General features: G+C 54.6%; 1 protein-coding gene across 5 annotated transcripts in view; it reads left to right on the forward strand.

Annotated features, from left to right (window-relative positions):
- Positions 1–21,071, forward strand: part of ERI3 (ERI1 exoribonuclease family member 3) — a 134,124-nt gene that overhangs the window by 88,265 nt on the left and 24,788 nt on the right. For 3 of the 5 annotated variants that reach the window (XM_075710755.1, XM_075710752.1, XM_075710753.1), the window contains one exon: positions 8,443–8,542. In XM_075710755.1, the coding sequence (XP_075566870.1) occupies positions 8,443–8,542 (100 nt within the window). Of the gene's footprint in view, positions 1–8,442; positions 8,543–8,952; positions 8,988–18,052; positions 18,116–21,071 lie in introns of those variants that run through there. The other 2 variants (XM_075710750.1, XM_075710751.1) reach the window with 2 other exon arrangements.

Genomic DNA, 21,071 nt, shown 5'->3' on the forward strand with positions numbered 1-21,071 from the left:
GAAGGCAGCCGTGTTCAAACAGATGTGACCTGCGGCTGAAGGGCAGGGCCACTTGTCCCAGACTGGGAACAGCGCTGGGCATGTGTCCTCCAGCCCCTTGTCTCCGCAGCAGCCCCTGGGTTCCTGCTGTGATGCTCTGCTCGGCTGCCTGATCCCGAGCCCAGATCCCCCCTGTCCTGCCAGCAGCCCCCATCCTTGAACTGCTTTCTTGTTGGTTTATGGCTCTGCTTGTCCCCTCTCCTGGGCCAGCACTGGCTTGGGCAGACCCCAGCTCTATTTCCCAGCCCTCCAGGGACCCAGACTTGTAGCTTTGTTTCGCTTGTGACCAAACCCAGGGCTTGGACCCAGGTCTCCACGGCATTAACCTAGTGTGTCGCCAGCCGCAGAGCACACAGCAGTCGAGAACATTTTATCCAGGATAATCCCTAGCCTGGGAGCAAGGCAGAGACTGTTCTTGTTCAAACACAGGGAAATGTGAAGCCTAAACCGCTTGGCACTTTGACACTCCGGAGTCAGGCACACCAGCGTGTTTCTATTGCAGCCTAAGCCAGGGCATGTGCTAATCCTGCACAGCGGCAGGGCCACCTCCCCACGGCCCAGTGGGCTCACGGCGTCCAAATGCACCCCAGAGAAGGGCTGTGGGTGGCTGCAGGGTCCATCCTGCCCCTCCTGAAGTTAAGAGGGGTTTTGACAGTGAATTTGCACGGCTGTGGCTGAGTATTGCTTGGATATGGATATGGCTGAGGCTGCTCAGGCGTGTGCCTAGGTGGGAAGAAGGGCCAGGCCTGAGATCATTGTGTGCCTCAGTTTGCCTTTTGCAGTGCTCCTATGGAAAGAGATCTGATGGCATGGGCTGCTTATTTTAATAAGGAGAAAGCATGTACAGTTATGCTGCAACCTCTGCATCTTACCTCACACCTTGCTGCCTTCCCTTAAGCTTGACCTGTCCTCCTCCCGTGGACTGGGGACACCTCGCCTCTGTGAAGCACTTCCCAAAGGTGGGCAGAGCCAGGCAGCTCCTGTGTGCCCAGCGCTCACCTTTCCAAAAATACACTGTTCATATTTTTATTTGCTTAATTTACTGCCTGACGTGAGGCATAAAGCTGTGGCTGCTTTAACAACCAGCTTTGCAGATGGACTGAGGTGGACACCGGCTGGGCTTGCCAGAGGTTGCTCAGCAAGGCCAGGTAGGGCTGGGATGGCGGCTCGTGTGCCGAGGGCTCCCTGCTCACCCAGGACATGTGAGGAGGTGGCTGTGTGGCACTGTTCTCCGATAAACCTTCACATGCCATCGTGTGAAGAGGGCAGAGCACCAGGCAGGGTTCCAGCACCTTTTTGGCAACGTGAGAGGATTGTGTCCAGATCCCATCCTCCCACTGCAGGGTGCTGGCAATGGCAGGAATTTCCAAGGGCAGCACTTGTTTCCGCCTAAGTGGAGCCAGACCCATTTGTGGTGTCCCAACGTTCAGTGTGCCAGCCCCTCTCCTTCCTCCCGCAGCTCTTGTGGGGTTTGTGCTCCAGAGAGGGACATTCCCTGGGAAAGGGCACCGCTTGCATCTTCTCCTGTGTTCTCCCATATCCAAATGCCAGCCAAACCACCTCCTGCTCAGTGGCACTGCCAATTTATTTGGCAGAGGACAAACGCCCTCTACTCTCGCCACCTCCACCCCTTAATTATTAGGAGAGATGTTTAATCCGAGGCTTTGGTGGGTGCCACATTGGGCAGAAGTTGTTTTCGTGCACGCGGTGCCACTCACGAGCGTTCGGGGAGCTCGGCGCACGAGGAAAAGTAATTAAACATGAACAGTGTTAATGCTGTACCTGGTCAGTCTGGAGGCCCCTCTTGCCGCTGTGTTTGTAAAAATTAAATGCCTCTTATTAGCAGCGCAGCAGAGATCTGTAATACGCGTGGACAGAAAGGCAGGGATGGATGGAGTTGGTGTCAGGGCAGCAATTGCTTATCATGCCTTATCTGGGAATATGAAACTGTATTGCATGACATCCAGAGGCAGGCTGAATAGATATGCCAATTCATCTCGAGCCCAGGCTTTGACAAGCTAGACTGCCCTTGTTGAAAGGCATCAGTCAAACAAGAGCTGCTGGCTGCTTTTCCCTTTCTTATACTTTCTCTCGCTCCCGCGCTCCCTCTCCCTCTCTTGCCGCCTCCCCTCCCTCCGCCTTTTTTTTTCTAAGCTTTTTCCACACAAAATTGAAAAGCTTTGGAAATAATAATAATAAAAGCCCCCCAAACTAATACCGTTTTAAGTACACCCCCCCCCCTCCCCAAATGGGATTGATAAGGAACCCCAGTGTATGAAGGCATGTTTAGATAACATTGAGAATATTATAGCGAGTGAGAGAAAGTAGGGGGAAAAGCTTCCTGCCGCGTCTAAGCCGGGAAAGGCGACGGCACCCTGGCTAATACGAGTGTTTAATATTTGATGTGTTGGGATAAAGCAGGATCACCTTCGAATTGAATTGAGTGTCAGAATGAGAATCTATTACTGAAATTCTTGTGTGATTTGACAGCAAAGCAGACGATGTTATTCTTCACTAGTTACCGCAATCTTCTCCCCTACATCACTTAAATATTTTTTTCTTTGCTTGAGTAAACACACATTATCCTTTTTTTTCCACCCCCCTTTCCTTTTTTCTCTCCCTCTTTTATACTTATTTTTTTATTTTTTTTCTTAAATCAAACCTGCCTTTCTCAGAGCTGATGGAGTAGATTGTTATTTCTTTATTTGTCCTATTAAATGGAATTCCTGATCGTTTAATCCTGCTTTTGTAAGTGATTTAAAAATACTTGAAAAGCTGTGAATGCGGCGGCACTTCTGACTAAACTGCTTAAAAGGGACACGTTACACCTGGGTTTAGCTCCTGCCTCCCGACAGCCAGCGAGGGCAGCGGGCTCCAGCGCTGCCGGGGCTGAGACATCCCGGGCTCCGTGCTTCCATCCTGCCGGATGAGCTTTCCTCCGTGCCATCCCTGCGGCAGAGGAGCTCTGCCCTTGTCAGCCGGGGCTTGGCAAGCCGCTTATTCATTACCTGCCTCTTCTTTAATTGCATTCAGCCCCGATCCAGCAGCCTTGCTACTAAATGATTTGGCGGTGGGGTCGGGCCCTAATTGTCATTAGATTTGCCTTGTGTCGCGCCAGAAAGTCTGCATGGCAAGAAATCCCAGCAAAAAATGTCCACACCCCACCCTTGAACTGGGCTTCAGGTGGCATGCCATTAAAATGGGATGTCGAGGGACCACTCTGGAGTCCCCGGTGTCCTGGGTGCTGTGTGGTGTCAGTCTCAAAGACACCCCCAGCCCCAAAACCGTGCGGTTACTGGGTGGCACTGAAAACATTTTAAGCTGTGTTTAAAAGCCCACTTAGTTGTAGACATGACCTCTTTTTTTCTTCCCACCGTACAAAGTAATATAAAACCTTGACACCTCATTGTGGCAGCAGCGGAATGAGGGGCGTTAGAGGGAAATGCTTATTTTGGGTGCTTTTGCTGTCGTGAAGCCATTTTCTCCGTTGCGAAAATGTCAGGGGGGTCAGCTCCGATCGGCTGACTGCTGTGCCCAGCCTGATCCTGGGAGAGCACAGCCGGCACCCGCCGCTTGCCCAAGCCCAGGGCAGCTGGGGAGATCTTATGGCCACTTTCTATCTGTTTAAAAATATGTTTTTCTCAGGAGTCTTTTTGAAATTCTTAACTTTCAGCAAAAAACATGACTTTTTTTTTATTCCTTAGTACCCATACATCAGCATCTTCTCAAACTGCTGAGCCCCTTTGCTCCTGGGAGGGTTTTTTTCCAAAAGAAAATATTTTCTCCCTGTCCCAAAGTGTCCGTATTAATATTAAAATTACAATTAGCGGGTGAAACATTTAAAACCTCTTGATGGGACGTGAAAAATGACAGGGTTGCCGGGCTGGGCAGGGCAGAAGGGGGCTCTGTGCTGGTCCTGACAATTCTTGCTGCCACGGTTTGTGAACATGCTTGTGCCATTGCAAAGCACAGAGCCCTGCTCCCCTCCTGCCCCTCAGCTAAAGCACCCAGGGCGGCGCGGCGCCGGCAGCTTTAGTGCAGGGCAGAGGGCCTGTGGGCTGGCCAAGGTGGTCACAGCATCGGCACGTGCGGAAAGGATGGGGCTGGCTCTGTCAGTGTCGGGCACGTTGCCCTAGCAGAGCTCCGGCAGCTCCGTCAGGACCAGCCCCGTCCCTCCCTGCGCGTGCGGGAAGGATTTGTGGGGCTCCCCGTGGAAGTGAGCATCCTGACCTCTGTGCAGGTGCTCTGTTTGCATGATGCAGGACGTTAAATCTTGCCTTAATGTGACTGCCGAACACCAGTTTTTGTGAAGTGTGCTGGGCACTTCCCCATAAATAAATGATGGAGCATTATTCAGTCCACTTAGATCAATACATCAGCTTGACAAGTTCCAGTTCTGGGAATTTTCTGTCCCCCTGGAACATCTTCTCTGCAGCTGTGCTGCTTATAAACCGCGTTGTGTAGCCCAAACAAGCTCCAGGGAGTGGGGCATCAGGACCCGGCTGTGTTGGCACTGCCACCTTGCCAGCCCCGGTGTTGCTGGAGACAGGGGTTGGTTTGCACGGGGATTGCAGCAAAGGCGGGCGGGGTGGACTTGGTGCCAAACTGGGCGCTGTTTTTACAAGAACTGGACAAATCCTATGTTCTTCCCCATGCGAGCAATGGCATGGCACTGCCCAGCATTGCTGGTCTCTCCCGTCTCAGCTGAGAGGACCATCTTTGCCCCCCAGTGGTACTAGAAGTGGTCCATGGAGCTCTCGTTTCAGGCTCTTTGCAAATTGAGGCAGATGCAGCATGGCCACTGGCAAGTTTTGTGACCTGGTGCAACAGGAGAATGACCTCAGACCTTCTTTGCTTTATTATAAAATCAGCCCCAGATGCTGTGTTTCTGTGCATGCAGCATCTCCCTGCCCCAGGCTGCTGAGCCCCCATGTCTTATCCCCTAATAGCTCCCCACCTTTGTTTTTTTGATTTTCTGCAGGTTATGTGAGGTTACCTAAGGATTTATCTCCCCATACTGACACTTTTAACAGGGTGTGGATTTGCAAATTATCTGTGGTGTTGGCTCTATGCATGGAAACACAGTATGTTCCTAATCTCCTGCTGCTGTTAGCTCACATTTATCACAGGAGTATCTGCTTACCTTTGATTCGAGATCCCTACATCAGGGACCCAGGGTGGTATTTGTCTGTGAACTGCTGCGTATGCCTATGGGATGGTATAAGTAAATAAATATAATTAATAATCATCTGACTTCAGAGCAGCATTGGCAGGGAGGTAAATGTAGCCTTCATAGAATTAAAAACAAAATCAGGAAAAAAGGGAGACCTTTCTAGGAGCTGGTATGAATAGAAATAATTGTGTTCAAGCTGCTTGAAAATTATTCTGCAAACATCATTTGGGTGTTTTTTAGCAGATCAGAGGCACTGAATTTATCTCTAAATCAGAATTTTGACCAAAACCATTTAAAAATTGCTTTTTTAAAAGATGCCTGCATTTTTTATCAATTAAAATACAGATGAAAATAAAATGCCATGGGGTCCTGGCCCTGCTTCAGTGTCTGGCCCAGAAGGGAGCAATCCAGTCCCTGCAACACCAGAGCTGAACCAGAGGGAGGGACAAAGTAGCGTGATTTCCCGGGAAAAAGGGTTTCTTGGCATTTTTTTTTTAAATCCTTCGGCTTGTGAGCAAAGCAGGGGTGTCTCGGACTTTCTCACAGTTTGCCATAGGGATAAGCGCTGAAGGGCAAGGGTCTGCACTGCTGCCGGCAGCCGTGCGGGGCTGGAGCGGTGGAGGAGCCGGCAGGAGAGCGGCTGCGGATGGCACCGGCTTCCCTGCGGCTGCGAGCCGGCGGTGAGCCGCTGGCCACAGCCACCCCGGGCTGGGGAGCCCTGTCAGGGAGCCTCCGGCGCTTTCTGCCTCACTTTAACAGTCAGAAGAAGAACTTTCCTGTTTAAAGATTAAACATTGTCTTTAAATATTAAATAGCAAAGCTCCTCGCTCTTGATTGCGTGGCTGCTGCCGGCAGGCGGCTCAGAATTGCCAATTTTAATTAAAAAACTTTGTTTTCCAACGCAGCCCAGCGATGGCTCCTCCTCCCAGCCGCGGCTGGCTGGCCTCTCCCCTGGCCTGCCTTCATCTCTGCCTCTCTGCCTGCATTTCCCTTCTGCCTGCAGCAAAGTGACGGTCCCTGCCAGCCCCGAAGTGTGAGTCTGGGACTGATCAATGCCCCTGGCACTTCCTTCCAAAACCCCAGGAAAAACAATTAAAACCCAATCGATCCTGCAGGCAGCTTTGAATATGCATAAGTGCACACTTGACCTTCAGTGGTCAGGCCAACTTCCACCCCAGCTGCTTAGCTAGTTTGCTCAGGTATTGATGCTGTACCGAATGACCTTGATTAGGAAAGCAAAACGCGATGCAAAGATGGGCCCGGTGCCGATCCTGGGGCCGGGGCACGCAGCGACGGCTGCCTGCTGACGCTGCTGCTGCGGGGCTGGGGGAGGCAGGCTGGGGTTGGAACTAGCACCCAGAGGTCGGGAGCTTTCCAGAGCTGTCCCTGTGGCTTTCCCGGGATCCTGCCAGCCTCCCGCTGTGCTCCCTCGGTTGCTCCTGGCCGGGGTCCAAGGGATGTGTCTGGGCTGGGAAGGCAGCCTGCGATAGAGTAGCTCAGAGTCTGCCTTGCCCCGGTGCAGGGAGAGCCCTGCTCCATTCCTGTCCCATGCATCCTCCCTCCGAAGCGTGCGGGGACACCCCTTCCCCAGGGATGCCCCCCACTGCCAGCGACACCGGGCCTGGATCCTCTGGTGCTGAGCGCGGGGACCTTCCTGCGCTGCGCCTGGGCTTGCTCTTTGGGACGAAGCCCAGGAGAGGGAGCCACACGCAGAGCCGCTGCTGCCGTCACCCCGGGCCGCCCGGCAGGTGGGTGGCAGGGTCCCATCCTGCACCCCGACCCCCAGCTCCCCGCTGCCCCGCGGCCAGCCAGCCTGCATCCCGGCCACAGCGATGAAGATACCAGAGCGTGTTTGTTGAAGGCAAAGGAAACCTCCCCGTTATGTACACAAAGTGTAATTTCAGTGAATTATGCATAGACTTAATTAGGAGTTTTAATTGCTAATCATCTCCCAACAGGATTAGCAATGCTGTCTATTAATTATCTGTGGAGCCCTCTGTTTTGCTAAGGCAGGAGTAACAAAGCAGCATGAATGGTTACACAGGCCAGTAATAAATTAACTCCCCCAAACCTCATAGCTCCCGGGGGGCTGCCGGCAGCGGGGGCTGCGTAGGGGCCGGCCCTGCCCGCGCTGGGCAGAGCAGCAGGTCTCTGTGGCAGGCAGGTGGGTGGTGGGCTGGTGCGGGGCACCGCTCAGCTCCCCTCGCCCCGTTCGGCCCCGTTCCCACTGCAGAGCATCTCCCCCGGCGTTCCCAGCCCACGGAGGGTGTCAGCGATGCCCCGCTGCGCTGTGGCTGCGGTTGGCGATGATCCCCACTGCAGGAGGGAGATAGGGGCTGCTGGATTGACCTGATCTCATCTGGGGACAATGGCCCTCACGGCAGCAGAGATAGCGCCGGCATGAGCGACGCTAAGCCCCCGCGCCCTTCTTATGCTCACAATGCAGCTCTGAGCTTAATTCTTCAAGATGAAGAAGATACGTGGCTGTCAGGCTGTAATTACAGCCGTGCGTGTGACATGGAGGCCCGGCTGCTTTCACGTTTGCGTTGTCCGGTGGGCTTTTGTGCTGCTCGGGCTCCTGCCTACCTCGCTCCTGCCGGGAGCCCTGCCAGGGGACGCGGCAGGGATGGAGCAGGCTCCCTCCGGCCCGGCTGCGGGCTCTGTGCAGTGGGGTGAGCAGTGCTGGCTCCTGGTGATGGAGACTCCCAAGGCAACTGGGGCTCTGGGGATGGAAAGAAGAGGGGAGGCTGGGAGGGCTGTGCTTGCTGGAGGGGAAGGGGGCTGCCGGCCCTGCCAGCCTGGGCACAAGCACCCGTTTCCAAACCCCCTGACTCCTGCTGCCAACCCCATCCTTGGGGGGATGATGTTGGAGCAACCCAGGGACATGTGGGACAAGCTCGCAGCCCCTGGCTTGCCCCAGCATGGCGAAGGTGGCCTCAGGTGATGCTCGTCCAGCACAGTGCCCAGAAAACCTCGTGAGGGTTGTCACCTGTACATGGACAGGCCCTGGACACCTCTTCTCTGAGGAACATCAGGTGGGACTGGCCAGGGTGAGGGTGCTTTGTGCAGGTGGCTTCAGGAGAGCTGCTGTGACAGCGATGCACGGGTGCACCCTGAACACGGTAAACACAAACCCACACTGGCCCCAGGAGCAGCCAGGCCTGGGCGAGTACAAAACATGTCTGCACATGGGCTATGCACCGGTCTCACCCTCTGCTTCTCTCTTCCAGGCGTACAGCTTTGCCATGGGGAGTTGGCCAAAGAACGGGCTCTTAGACATGAACAAAGGACTGAACCTACAGCACATAGGGAGGCCTCACAGCGGGATAGGTGAGTGATGCTGCCCCGCACCCTTCCCATCCCCGCGGCTGCTACTCCGGGTGCGCGGGACGTGCCTTGGCTTCGAGAGCTGCTTCAGGCTGGGGTGCCAGCCACGGGGCTGTGGGGTCTCCGGCTGGTGGAAGGCACGAATATGTGTCAGGGCAGGATGGGCACACGGGATGAGCTGTCGGTCCCTGGCACGTCCCAGCGTGACAAACACACCTGCCTGTCCCTCTGCCCAGGGAGCTGCTCCCCTCCTCGGCCGCGCTGGCGGTGCTTGGGCTGGGGGTGGATGTGGGCAGTGCCAGCGCTCGCGCGGTGCCTGGAGCACAGGGAGGGGGTCCCCAGGCTGGGTGGGGTGCTCTCCCTCTTGGGCCAGTCCTCCAGCTGCTCTGGATGCTGCATTCGTCCTTGGAAAGGAGGCTTTGCCAAGTGGTGCAGCCTCGGGAGCTAGCTGGAAAGATGCTGCAGAGTGAAGATGCGTGGCCCCAGCTGGAGAACTGAATCATCGTCCTGTTTGCTCACACGTGTGATGAGTTTCATGGTCCCGCAGCCTGCTCCAAGATAAACAACTGAGACTACCATGAACAGTGGCGGAGCTCCATGTTTCCCCTAGCTCCTTCGCACCAGGGATCAAAGTGATATGAGGAGGGAGACCTGGCCTAGGACACTGAGGCCATATATCTGCCTGCTACATGATGCTGAGGCTGCAGAGCTGGGGCAGCAGCAGGCTGCAGTATGGGCAGGAGCTCAGATTTACTGGGCTGTAGGCAGGGCTGTAACTCAGGGCTGCGTCACGCTTGGAGACCAGCGGTTAGGTGTTCCCTCTGCCTCCCAGCCTTTCATCCAGGGTGACTTGTGAGCATTAAAGTTTGCAAGGAGGTAAGATTTACTTGGAAAAGTCACTGGCTACCTGGGCCTTGAGGAGGCTGTTTAATATTGTTTCAAGACTCTAACCATTAAACTCTCCAATCAATCCAAGTTAAGGAGATGAATTATTTAAAGCTCACCAGCTTTTAATTAGCAAGCTCCTTTTGAACTATGGATCTGGTTGCATTATTGACGGAGGTAGCATTAAAATTTGCTTCCTTGCCTGGGAGCAGATTTGCCTTGCTTATGTGCCATGTTGTGGGGATCACAGGGAGGGAGCGGAGACTGCAGGAGTTGTGTGTGCGTGTCCTGCTCTGGGGGCTTGGGCTTTTCCTAGGGTCTCCTGGGGGATGCAGGATTGGTTTGTGCATCTTTCCTCATTTTATTTATGGCAAGAGCTCTCTGTTGCTGTCATCCCTTACTCTGACAAAGTGTCCCCAACTCTGGAGTATCATCCGTCTGCTGTTGGTTTCTGCCCGTGTTGATCTCAGTGCTGTTGTCTTGCACAGGTGTCTCTGCCTGATGGAGTTCAGAGAGATGCTGTTCATGTCCTTCCCCACTCCAGTCCTTTAGTAGGGTTTTGCTTCTTCATTTCTGCCAAACTTCCTCTTGTGGGGGAGCGTTCCCGGCTCTCCCCAGTACAGGGTGAGCCACGGGCAGATTGCCCCCAGAGAAGCAGCATGTCAAGGCCCAGCAGCCAAGCTCCCTTCTTGCAGCTCTCCATCCCAGTGGCAAACCTGCCTTTTGCACACTGTTAGGAAGGGGGTTTACGTGGGTGCTGTGAATGATGCCAGGCCAGCAGTGTGATGGTCTCCATCTCCCTGGCACCGCCAACGATGCACACGTGCCCTGTGTGTTGCAGCCTGCTGGCTGCTCTATTTGGGCTGGGTCCAGAGCAGCTCTGTCCTGGGTGTCTGTGATCCTCTGCCTGCCTGCAGAGGCAGCCGCTGCTGGCACCCTGTGCCTGGTGGCTTTACCGCAGGCTGAGCCCCCGGGAGTGAGCTGGAGGCACAGCTCATTGAATAGCTTCTCCTCCCGGCCAGCTTGGGAGCCCCAGGCACAGCTGCTGCCTGCGGTGTCAGGACTGCTGGCTCTGGGGCTTGGTAACCCAGCGTCCCTCCTGGGAGAAGGCTCGGGGTGATGCTGGTGTCTGGACACATGCCTTGCCTGGCAGTTTGTCAGGACACCGGCCTCCTGGCCTTCTGGCCGCTTCATTTCCCAGCCTGCTGGCTTTTCAGGTCCTAGACATGGATCAGGCGTTGGCTCTAGTGACAGCCCAAGAGGTCCCCAGGCCAAGGGCCTAGGAGGGGCTGCTCACTGCAGAGGTGGGCTGGGCTGGCTTCCTTGGGTCCAGCTTTGCTGCCTCATCCTGGAGCAAGTGTCAGTCCTGCACAGCTGAGTCCTTCTCTATCAGCCACTGGGACTGGGCACAGATATCCCAATTGCTGACCATCACCCTGTGACCTGAGCAGTCCTCACACCTCTCCTTCATGCTTTCAACTGCTTTTGCTTCAGGGCTGGGAGGAGCCATCCCTTTCCCTGCATGGGGCTGCCTCCCCTTCCCTCCCTGGCTGTAAGGAGCCTTGCTCCTGACACAGCCCTGCTGAATGACCCCTTCTCCAGGACCGCTGCTGGAGAAGGGAGTGGAGAATGGCGAAGCATGCTGCCCGTCCACCTCTTGCTGCCTGCAGTGAGACAGGAGCTGGCTGTGGCTCTGGGGATGCTCCCATGCGGTCTAGAGCCTCCCTTCTCTTTTGTGGCTGGTCCCAGGGTGCAGCAGGGTCAAGGGAAGTTGGGGAGCTGAGAGAGGGGACCCCAGGGCTGCCCAAGGCGGGTGTAAGTAGGGTCAGCCCCTGACTCTCATGGCCCTTGTGGGTTGCTGACGTCTGCAAACCAAAGAGGGCTGAGGAGGGAGCAGCAGGGCAATGTGTTCACCAGACACAGAGGTTTCACGAATGCTGTGCCGTGCAGGAGAGCCTCCACACGGCCCCTTTCCCGGCAGCATGGGGAGTGGTCCAGGGGGATGCAGGCAGTCCTGTGAAGCCTCAGCTCGCTTACGCAGGGATGTGCAACATGGATGTTTCCCTTCAAATCTGACAGAAAAATTGCAGTGGATGGCCACTTGTTTTTGCAAACAATTTGCAAGGAATTTTGCCGTCTCACCTGATCAGTTGTGTATCGCTTTGTTTTCACATCACTCTGATTGACTGGCTCAGCAGATACCTGCTCCAAATCCCTGCACTTGGCGTGCTCTGGGACCGGTCCCTCTCCATGCTTCATCTCCTTTCCTTTGTCTTGTTCAAAATCCGGGGAGTTCAGCTCAGAGTCAAACACCCTGCGGGGCCAAGGCCGGATTCTGGATGGGAACGTCACCTTTAGCAGCTGGTACATGCGGGCAGGAGGGGCTCGTGGCGGAGCACGGTGGAGTCTCACCCCATCCCCTGGGACATACGGCTGCGCATGCAGCAAGTTGCTGAAGAGAGCCCACCTTCTAGCTTCCATCTGGTTTCTACTTGTGAACAAGTGAGCTGCAAATCTTGTCAAGGGGTTAGAAAAGTGGTTTGTGTCACCAAATACACCAAAGTGTATTTGCATACACTGCAAATACAGTGGCCTTGGGGTGGGACAGGTAGAGGTCTACTGCAGTTGTTTCACAGGAGGGAAAAGGTAAAAGAAGCGGGAAAATGTCAATATTTCAGCTTGCTGAGGAGTGCTGAGCCAAATAAGGAGGTTGGAAAGTCCAGCTCCAGAGAGTGAGGATGCAGAAAATGCTTGGGAGATGGAAAATGAGCAAAAGGGGAATGAAACCCGTTCTTTCATAACTTTTCTCGGGTTGGTGTTTCAGCTCTAGGGCTTTCCTCTGGGCTGAATGTGGCCCTGAGGACCAGAGAGGACTTTTTTTTGCAGCTTCCATCTCTCCTCAAACACGGATTAAATGTGTGTCAGCTCTAGCGTGGGCTGTGGGAACTTGGGGTGAGGAACTTCTTTTTGTCTGGTGTTTTCTTGGCCCTCAACAAAATGAAGTTGAGTCTTGCCAAGAAGTTACTCATCTTACAGATGTGTGCACGTTGCAGTTCTTAAAACATGTGTTTGAGGCACTGCTTGCCAAAAATGAGCTGTAGCTTGTAATGGGGGTCTTGGCACTCTCACGCAAAGACCAGCATTCACAGGCTCCACACCAGTGGAGCTGGGTTCTTGCATTGGGGTCTCTCTACTGAGTTTCAGAGACTACTATCAGTCAGAAGGAATAAAATCCAAGGCTTTAGTTGTGACTTAAATCAGCCAGCAGATCACCTGGATTCAGTAATTGATTTTCTTCTATTTTTGCCTTTTTTTTTTTCCTGTTTCCATGAAAAAAGGTCAAGTTCTACTGACCAGCACCTATCAAATCAAGTGCAGCTCTCTTTACCACTGCCCAGTTGTTAAATCTGGCTATTCTTTTATTCATCAAATGTCCTGTATTTGCTACATTTATTCTGATCGATTATGTAACATAATATGCCTTTAGTCTTTGGGTTTGGGTATTTGTTATATTAGAAAAATGGTGAATTACTATTTGTTCTTAAAGAGGTGGTGATTAAATTATTATTTGAGTTGTAACTCTCTTGGATGAAAATTGGAATGCTATGTTAAAGTACCCCAGCAGTAGTTTGAACTGGTTTTATTAGTAAAATCCTGTTTCCCTTGCATATATTCAATACAGAAAGAAAAGTAAATTTCAGAATACGTTGTAGTTAAAAAAACCTGGTGCATGAAGCCAAAGCAAGAAGTGATTGGTGAGTTGAAGGAGTGTTTCTGGAAACCACCCTTTCAAGATTTTAGAATTAGCACATCTCATCCTCTCCCACCTTAGTTTGTTGGTTTGTCTGCTTCCCTGATTATGGAAAAGATAAAAGGCCCACCTTTTTTTTTTTTTTTTTTTCCAGTCCTTTGTTGTTTCTCAGCTCTGAATGAGCCAGTTACTGAACTGAAAATACACCAAAAAAAGCAAAATGCTTCCAAATCTGGAGAAATAGCTGCTGCTGGGAAAGTTTGTTTCTCATTTGTCAGCTCTGCTTCTACCTCCAGTGCATTGACAGTCTTTAAAACATGATGTTACCCCTTGCTACTGGTCTCTTTTGAATCTGATTGAATTTAATAGAATCTTTAAAGTTTAGACTTCAGCACACAGATTATTGTGATTTTAGACTGAGTTCTAAATGCCTGGTTTGGGGTTTTTTTTCTTTTTTGAGGGAAGAGGGTAGCCAGGCTGCTGTGTCTCTTGCTAACAAACCTGCAGTACCCATCCCAGGTGACAAGATCTGGTCCCGTAGTAGCGTCTGTCTTGACACAATGCCCTTGCTGGGCTGTTTTATACCAGCTGGTGTAACCCCATGAGCCGTGAGCCTCTGCGCAGGGCTTCACCATCTTCCCCATGCCCACAGTCCCCCCGGCCAGGGCTGTGCCGTGCTTCCTCCATGGGGAACTCTGCCGTGCCGAATGGAAAATCCCTACCTGCCTGGGCAGGTCGGCAGCCCATGCAGTGAGCGACCCAGCAAGCCACCGTGCCTTCCCGGCTCCGTCTCTCTCTTTTCATTTACTGATTGGAAATCTCGGAAGGTTAGGGTGTGATATTGTTCCTGATCCAGAGCATTAATTAGGCCTCGGAAAGAAGAAGAGGAATTGCGTGTTTTTAACAGTGAGGTTAATGGGATGCTCGCAGAGTAGACAGTTTTAATGAGCTTCAACTCGATGTGCAGTGAGTTTACTCTTTGTGTTAAAAGGGTCACACTGCAGTAGTTTGATGTGGATTGTCTCCTGGCCCCCGGTGTCATAGGTGAGCGTCTGTCAGAGTCCAGTCAGAGCGCATTTACTTAGTGACACGATTCTAATTAACTACCGCGAGCTGCCACCGCCGCGGGGAGCCGGGCCAGCGCCTGCCGGGGGTGCCTGCTGCCCGGAGGAGCCATCCCTCTCCCCGCGCCGCTCTGCCTGCTCTGCCCGCTCGTGTCCCGGCGACGCCGGGCTGCTCTCCGCGCTGACATTGAAGGAGAGGGCGGCGAGGGCCTCGCTTGCTAAGTGCGGTGTCAGGCGGTGGGCCGCCCGCCGTAATGGGTGCCTTTGGCTGTCAGCGCCGGCTCTCCCCCTGGAGCTCGGCAGGGGCTGGTGATGCTTCGCCTCGCTTTGCGACGTGCTAGGAGCTGGTGGTCCTGGCAGCTTGCAGTCCTGGGAGCTTGTGGGCTTTATTTCAGCCTCGTCTCATTCTTCCCTGCTTTCCTTTCCCCTCTTCCGTTTTCCTGGCTCTCCTGGGTGTGCAGGCAAGCCTGCAGCCCTGCAGCATCTGTGGGATCCCCGGTCACCCTGGGTGCCCACCTGCCTCCTCTGCAGCGGGGCAGGGGGAACAAGGGGACAGGGACAGCATTTTGTGAAACTCCCCTCCGTTTTTTTCACCACTTTCCATCCCAGCCCGCATGGCCCTGGCTGGCAGAGCCGGTCCCACCCTCCCGCCCCTCCCAGGGGATGGGAGAAACCTTGGAGCACCCCATGCTCCCCCAGAGCAGGCAAACCCCGTTCTTCACTTCTTAGTGGTGGCACGCAGCTGATGCCGTGCCCGGGGGCGGCGCCGCTTGCACCGCACCATCCTTCTGCAGGGGGATGCCGGGAGCGAGAGCTGAGCCCAGCGGAGCAGGGCACGGGGCTGCCTCGGGGCCGCTGCCCCGCACGCAGCGGCCCCGGCCCAAGGCAAAAGGGGAAAGACTCCAGGTTAAATAATTAAAAGAGACTTAAGTAAAAATCAACAGAAATGTCATCAAATGAGCGGTGTCATTTCGAATTAGCGCTTGTAAAGGTCAGGCGGATCCAGAACAGGTGGAGTGGCTGCGTGCCGGGTGTCGCGGCCAGGCAGCGTGTGCCGGCACCCAGGCAGGCAGGGTGCGGGGACCAGCCCAGCCGCTCCGGGCACCCGCTGGACCGCGGGCGCGGGGACAGGGCGGCAGGCGGCTGGCAAGGGGTCCTGCTGCGAGCGCCGGGCCCCGAATCCCTGAGGAGGGGTGGGGAGGGAGGGCCGGCCGGGGCGGCCGGTTAGAGGACGCGCGTCTGTCAGAGTCCAGTCAGAGCACATTAACGCGGTGACATGATTCTAATTAACTACCGTGAGAGGTGTCACAGCTGGAAAAGCAGTGAGCGGAGACAAGCTTTTAAAAAAAGAAAAAAGCAATGTGACAGTCTTTTTTTCCCCCCTCTTTCTTTTTCTTTTCTTTTCCTTTTTTTTTTTTTTTTTTTAACTCTTGTGTGCTCTCTCCCCTCCATGTGGGAGTGGATCTAAAGATAATTAGGATGTCTGGCTGCCTGGGAACCTGAGCCAGGGCTCTTTTGCTTTCAGTCATGTAAGTTTTCGACATCTCTCTGAAGGGACTTGGTGGCGCAGTGGATTACTGCGCGCCAGAGTGACAGAACACTCTTCTAATCGTAAACCCTTTTTAGAAAGGATTCTGCTCTCCCTTTTTCCCCGGGAGCAGCGGGGGGTATGTTCTGATCACTGCAGCTCTGTTCCCATACACGCTACAATGGGAAACTCAAGGTCTTTCAGCTGTTTCCTGCAGTTAACAAAGGAGGCACAGAAGAAAGAAAGGAAGGATGATTGAGTGTTTGTGTTGACTGCACTCGCCCCTCCATCCTACCCTGCCGAAAGTTGGTCACGCGCCCGCTGGGGTGGGGGCACGCGCGCTCACCCGACCCCGCTGCCTGCCGGGGGGTGCGATGGGTTTGTTGCACCTTGCCTCTCGCTTGAGGGCTCCTGGTTCCCGAAAAGAGCGGCCTTTGGAGGGGAGGGTGAGATGGGGTGCAGGGCTTCGGCTGCCTGAGAAAAGTTGGGGTACCGTCGTGCGCTCCTCCCAGCCCCATGGCAGGCAGTGGCAGTGCCCGCTCGCTTGGGATGTGCAGAAGGTAGGTGTGAGCCCTACTCCTCTGGCTGGAAGCAGTTACGTTTGCAGCACTGGTGTCAGGCTGAAGATTTAATAGGGATTTCTGGATTATCTGCTGTTTGCCATGCCGTGATGCCTGGGAGGCCCAGCTGCAGATCGGGGCAGGTCCGTCTCAAGCCCCAGACCTGGCTGACCCCCAGCAGGACAGTGCTGCTGTCATCCTGGAGCTGCTCTTTTGCATGACTACTGCTGTACCCCACTTCCTTTGGCTTCTGGTTTTAGGCTTTCCCCAGACTCATCCCAGCAGCGGTGGGGACTGTCTCCCTTGGCAAGAAGAGATCTGCTGTCCTCCCCTCTCTCCCTCCCTCCCTCCCTCCCAAGCCAGTTGTGATCTGCAGCCCAACACCTGGCCCAATTCCCTTCCCCAGTGACAGATGAGAAACCTCCTAAATATGTTTTTCGTATCACTCTAAAGTGGTGTTGGCATACTGGGAGCACTGGTAGAGGCTGATGGTTTGTATAATGCGTCCTCTGTCTTACCAACCAGCCAGTCCCAAACCCAGGAGCGTGCAGACTTGAACTGATCCGTACTAGAGAGACCCTTGCACTGCCTCGGATCCATCCCGCTGTTGGCTATTTGTCCAGTCCTGTTGCTGAGCCTTGCAAAATATCCCCCCCTGCCACTGCTGGAACAACCCTTGCGCTGACCAAGCCCTGTCCCCTGTTGTGCTGGGTGGGTAAAACATGTTTGCTAGCACTTGTTCTCCAGCCCCTGTAACAAGCAGCACTTCCCATGCACCGTGATGCGTCCTCCGACCCAGTAAGACACATGTTAGGTGGGAGGCCTTGGAAGATCATTAACTTTCTAGAGAGCTTTTTCTGTAGAAAGTAGCAACGTAAAACACCAAGTGACATTTTGATTTCCTCATGGATTCTTTTGGTGCCTTGGTGTCTCTGCAATGTGTCCCAGACAAGGCTAAATGGTAGCGCATCTTCCCTTACCTGTGAGGAGGGGAAGAGTTTCCTGTTAATGAATATAAATATCTCAATTAAGGGCACGGACTGCCTGCCCTACTCTGCGCCGGACTCCGATGGAAGGTGTCTTTTAACATCATGCTGTCCTGCAACAGCAATGCGTCCCCAAACCTGCCCTTCTGCACCTGCACCCCGGGGGATCGTGATGATGCTGCTGTCCCTCTCGGGTTAGCCCTCGTCTCCAGTGGTCAGGCATCCATGTCGTTGTCCCGGCTCTGGCCTCCCTGGGCAGCACGGGGCTGGTGGCTGTGAGCACCGCGGTCCCCCTCTGCGAGGAGGAGAGACTCCTGCCCAAGTTCGACCGAAGATCTGCCTTTAACGAAGAGTGGCGGCAGAGGTATGGAGTGAAGGCTGTGTCAGCAAGGGACGCCAGGTTTAAAGCTGCCCCGCTGCACCTAATGAGAAACGATTGCGAGGTGCAGGAGGGGAAGGGGTAGCAGGCAGCCGGAGAGACTCCAGCGCAATTTAACAAGTTTCCATTCCCCTGAGTTCCCTGACAAGACCCCCCTCTAAGTCTGTACAGGAATTCATAAGAATAGGATAATTAGGATGTTTCAAAGCTGCGACCCTCAGAGGAGTCCTTGGATTAATCTGGTTTTTTCCCTTAAAGACATCTGTAACTACAATCTTTGTTTCTCTCCTCTTCTCCCCCCCCCCCCCCCCCTCTTTTCCCCCCTTGTCTGTCTCTGTATCTCCTGTCAAACCGTTGCAGACGTAAATGACAAAGAAATCAGAAAGAGAGATCAATGCAGTCCAAATTAGCACTTGGAGATAGACTGTGCTGGAGATGTCAGAGCCTGACCCCGGTTGATCTGCCAGCCTCCGCCGGTGATACTATGCAAATTGCATCCATCTGGCAGAGCCCAGCGAAGGACTAATGGGGCAGGGAGGGGGCCGTGGCCGGGCGCCTTTGGGAAGGGGAGCAAGCTAGGGGTCTTTGGGGAGGGGGGATCCGTGATCGACGGGGGAGATAAGGTACTGCATTGGCTTCATTTGCGCTCCTGGGCGGATTAAAAACCAAACTCCAGATAAGAGATAACCAAACTTCATTTCGCTTTTTTTTTTATTCCTTATTGCTACCCCCACACAACCTAGTACCAAAAAGAAGGGGAAAAAAAAGAAAAAAAAGATGGTTCTTGGTGCTCTTGTTTCCTGCACGTCATTACCACTGATGGCAGTTCGAGGGGAGAGACAAAGTCGGGGAAAGAAAGCAAAAAAAAAAAAAAGCTAGCTGCTTAAAAGACTGCTGTAATAGGAGCATGGATAATAGAAATCTCAAATTACGGTGATCGCCTTGTTAAGAAGTTTGAAAATACGGCCAGATTGTCTTTAATGAGAGAAATATGGCTGTTAGTTAGTGAAGGAGGAGGGAATGGACCTTGTTTCAAGATCTGTAGCTCACCCATCAAAGAGGCACCGGCTGTTTCATTTCAAAATCCTGCTCCTCTGCCTGATATTAAAAATAGTTGTTAAAGGCTTTGACTAGCAAGACGATTCTCTTTGGCTTCCTACTCTCTCTCCTCCTCCCCCGAAAGACTTCGCTAAGAGACAACTTCTGCTTTAAAAAATGGCCAAGCAAAGAAAGAAAGAGAGGAAAGTTTTTGGCTGCAGGGTGACGCTGCCCCTGGCACCCGGGGGTGCCTGGGGGCCTCAGGCCGAGCACGGCCGTGGCTGTCCCTGCCGCGGCAGACGGGAGCTCCCCGCGTACCGTGCGTCCGCTCTGCCGCGATGAGCGCTGGGACGTGGCACAACCACTGCTCTCCTCCTCCTGGCAGCCCCAACCCAGGCACAGGGCGGCAGAGGCTCTTTTGGCATCCGGACCCCTGTTAAGCGCTACTTTCCTTTGCTCTCCCCGGTGCCCGGGAAGCGGCGCTGGGCCAGGGCTGAGGCTGCGGAGAAGGGCTCTGACAGAAGCCAGGTCTGGCAGCTGCCCGCCGGCCCCCGCCTCTCGTTAAGAGCTAAGGGGCACCCCTGTGCTGTTAGGCTCTGACCCGTAACTCCTGCCTCGCCGCTGCGCTGACAGTCCGCTCTTCATTCTCCCCTGAAATCAAAGGATCGCATTAATTGGTGTAAGGATCGCTGCCCCATGTCCTGAGTGGCCTGTTTAAGATAACAAACTTGGAGTGTGTTAATAGCCGGCATAATGCAGCAGAGGATCTGGGGACAAGGTCTGGATGGGGAAGATGCTGCTGGGTGGGGAAGATGGGCACAGAGGCATCAAAACTCTGTCCGGTGCTGTGCTTTCCCCTGTCCTTACACGAATCAGTTAGCTCCCGAGTTGCTAACATGTTGAAATCCTAGGGCAAAGGGCTCTGGCAGGAGGGAAGAGCTGCGCCAGCCAAACCACTGCCCTTTCCCAGCATGGCCTCGCTCGCTTTGTGGGTGTGCAGCGGGATCGGAGGGGATCTGCTCTCCTCTTTATCCTCCATAGGGTGAGGTTCTTCCCAAAGCCGCAGCCGCCACTATACGGGCTGATCCCAGCTGTGCCATTAAGCGCCCATGCTCCGGCTTGTTCCCAGTCCTGCAGCAAAGCCCTGCAGCAGGTGCGCGCTGGGACGGCAGTGTTTCCCTCTGTCCCCGAAAGTCCTAAGAGAATCCTGCTCCAGCTTGGAAGTTGGGTTCCTCAAACCCAGCGGGAGCCCAAGCAGCTCCCCCTAGCCTGGGCTCCGAACTGGGTGCCGCTGGTGTGCAGGAGCTGGAGGGGAGGCAGGAGGAGAGGGGTCATGGTCACCGCTAAGGGCAGTCCCGCCAGTCCACGCTGCTGGGACTGAGGTGCCGTGTCCAGTGCTGCGGTGTGACAAGGCTGCTCTGCGCGCTCAGAGGTCTCTGAGGGGGTGGCATGAAGCAGGGGCTCAGGAGCTCCTATCAGTTTTTGGCCAGGTGGTGGCCCAGAGGTGCAGCGGGATCAGCGGGGCTGGGCTGCTGTGCCGGCTGGGCTACAGGAGTGTCCTGCCTTGTCTCCCCACGGCGCCGAGCTGGTCTTTAACCGTAGAAAAAATCCTACCCAGTGACATGATGCAAACCCCCCGCCATGATGGAGAGCACCCAGCAGCCCTGGCTAAGTTTTCCTGCTGTAGTTAGCCTCACTGTTAATTACAGGTAGGCCTGTAACATGCAGGGGGAGCGACCGCCTGGCCGGTGGGACTGTCTCTGTGCGGACCTTCCTGCTGCCCCCGGCCCTGCGTTGCCCCTTGCTTTCCTGCCGGCCCCTCGGCAGCAGGCACGGTGCTGGAGCTGCTGGTTGCCTGTGCTTCCTCGGGCACGCGTGTCTCGCTGCCCGCCGCCGCCTCTCAGCCTGGCCCCGGCGGGCAGGGGACCCGTGCCCCAGCAGTGCTGCCTCGGGACCCGTCCCCGGAGGCTCTGCGTGTGGGGTGAGCCCACGGCGGGCAGGACCCCCGGCCCCTTGCTCTGCGGAGGGCACGGCAGCAGCATCTTGCTGGGAATCCCACTCCAGCCATTAGCTGCAGCTCCCCGGGGCCAGCCAGCCGGAGCCACAGGTACCAGGGCCGGGTCCCCTCTCCCGTCCTGTGTGTTTCCAACCAAGAACCAGCGATTTGGCTTTATTTGCATGCCAGGGGACTCAGAGCTTGGCAGCTGGGCCACCTCCAGCACCCACAAAGCCCTCTGCCAGTGCTCTCCCCCTCCAGAAGTGCATATATAACAACCAAGAGAGGCAGAGAGGGAGAGAAAAAGAGAGACAACGGCTTTGCCTCCACGCTCCCATCCAGAGC

The sequence above is a fragment of the Pelecanus crispus genome, chromosome 5, assembly GCF_030463565.1.
Source record: "Pelecanus crispus isolate bPelCri1 chromosome 5, bPelCri1.pri, whole genome shotgun sequence".
Taxonomy (NCBI): Eukaryota; Metazoa; Chordata; class Aves; order Pelecaniformes; family Pelecanidae; genus Pelecanus; species Pelecanus crispus.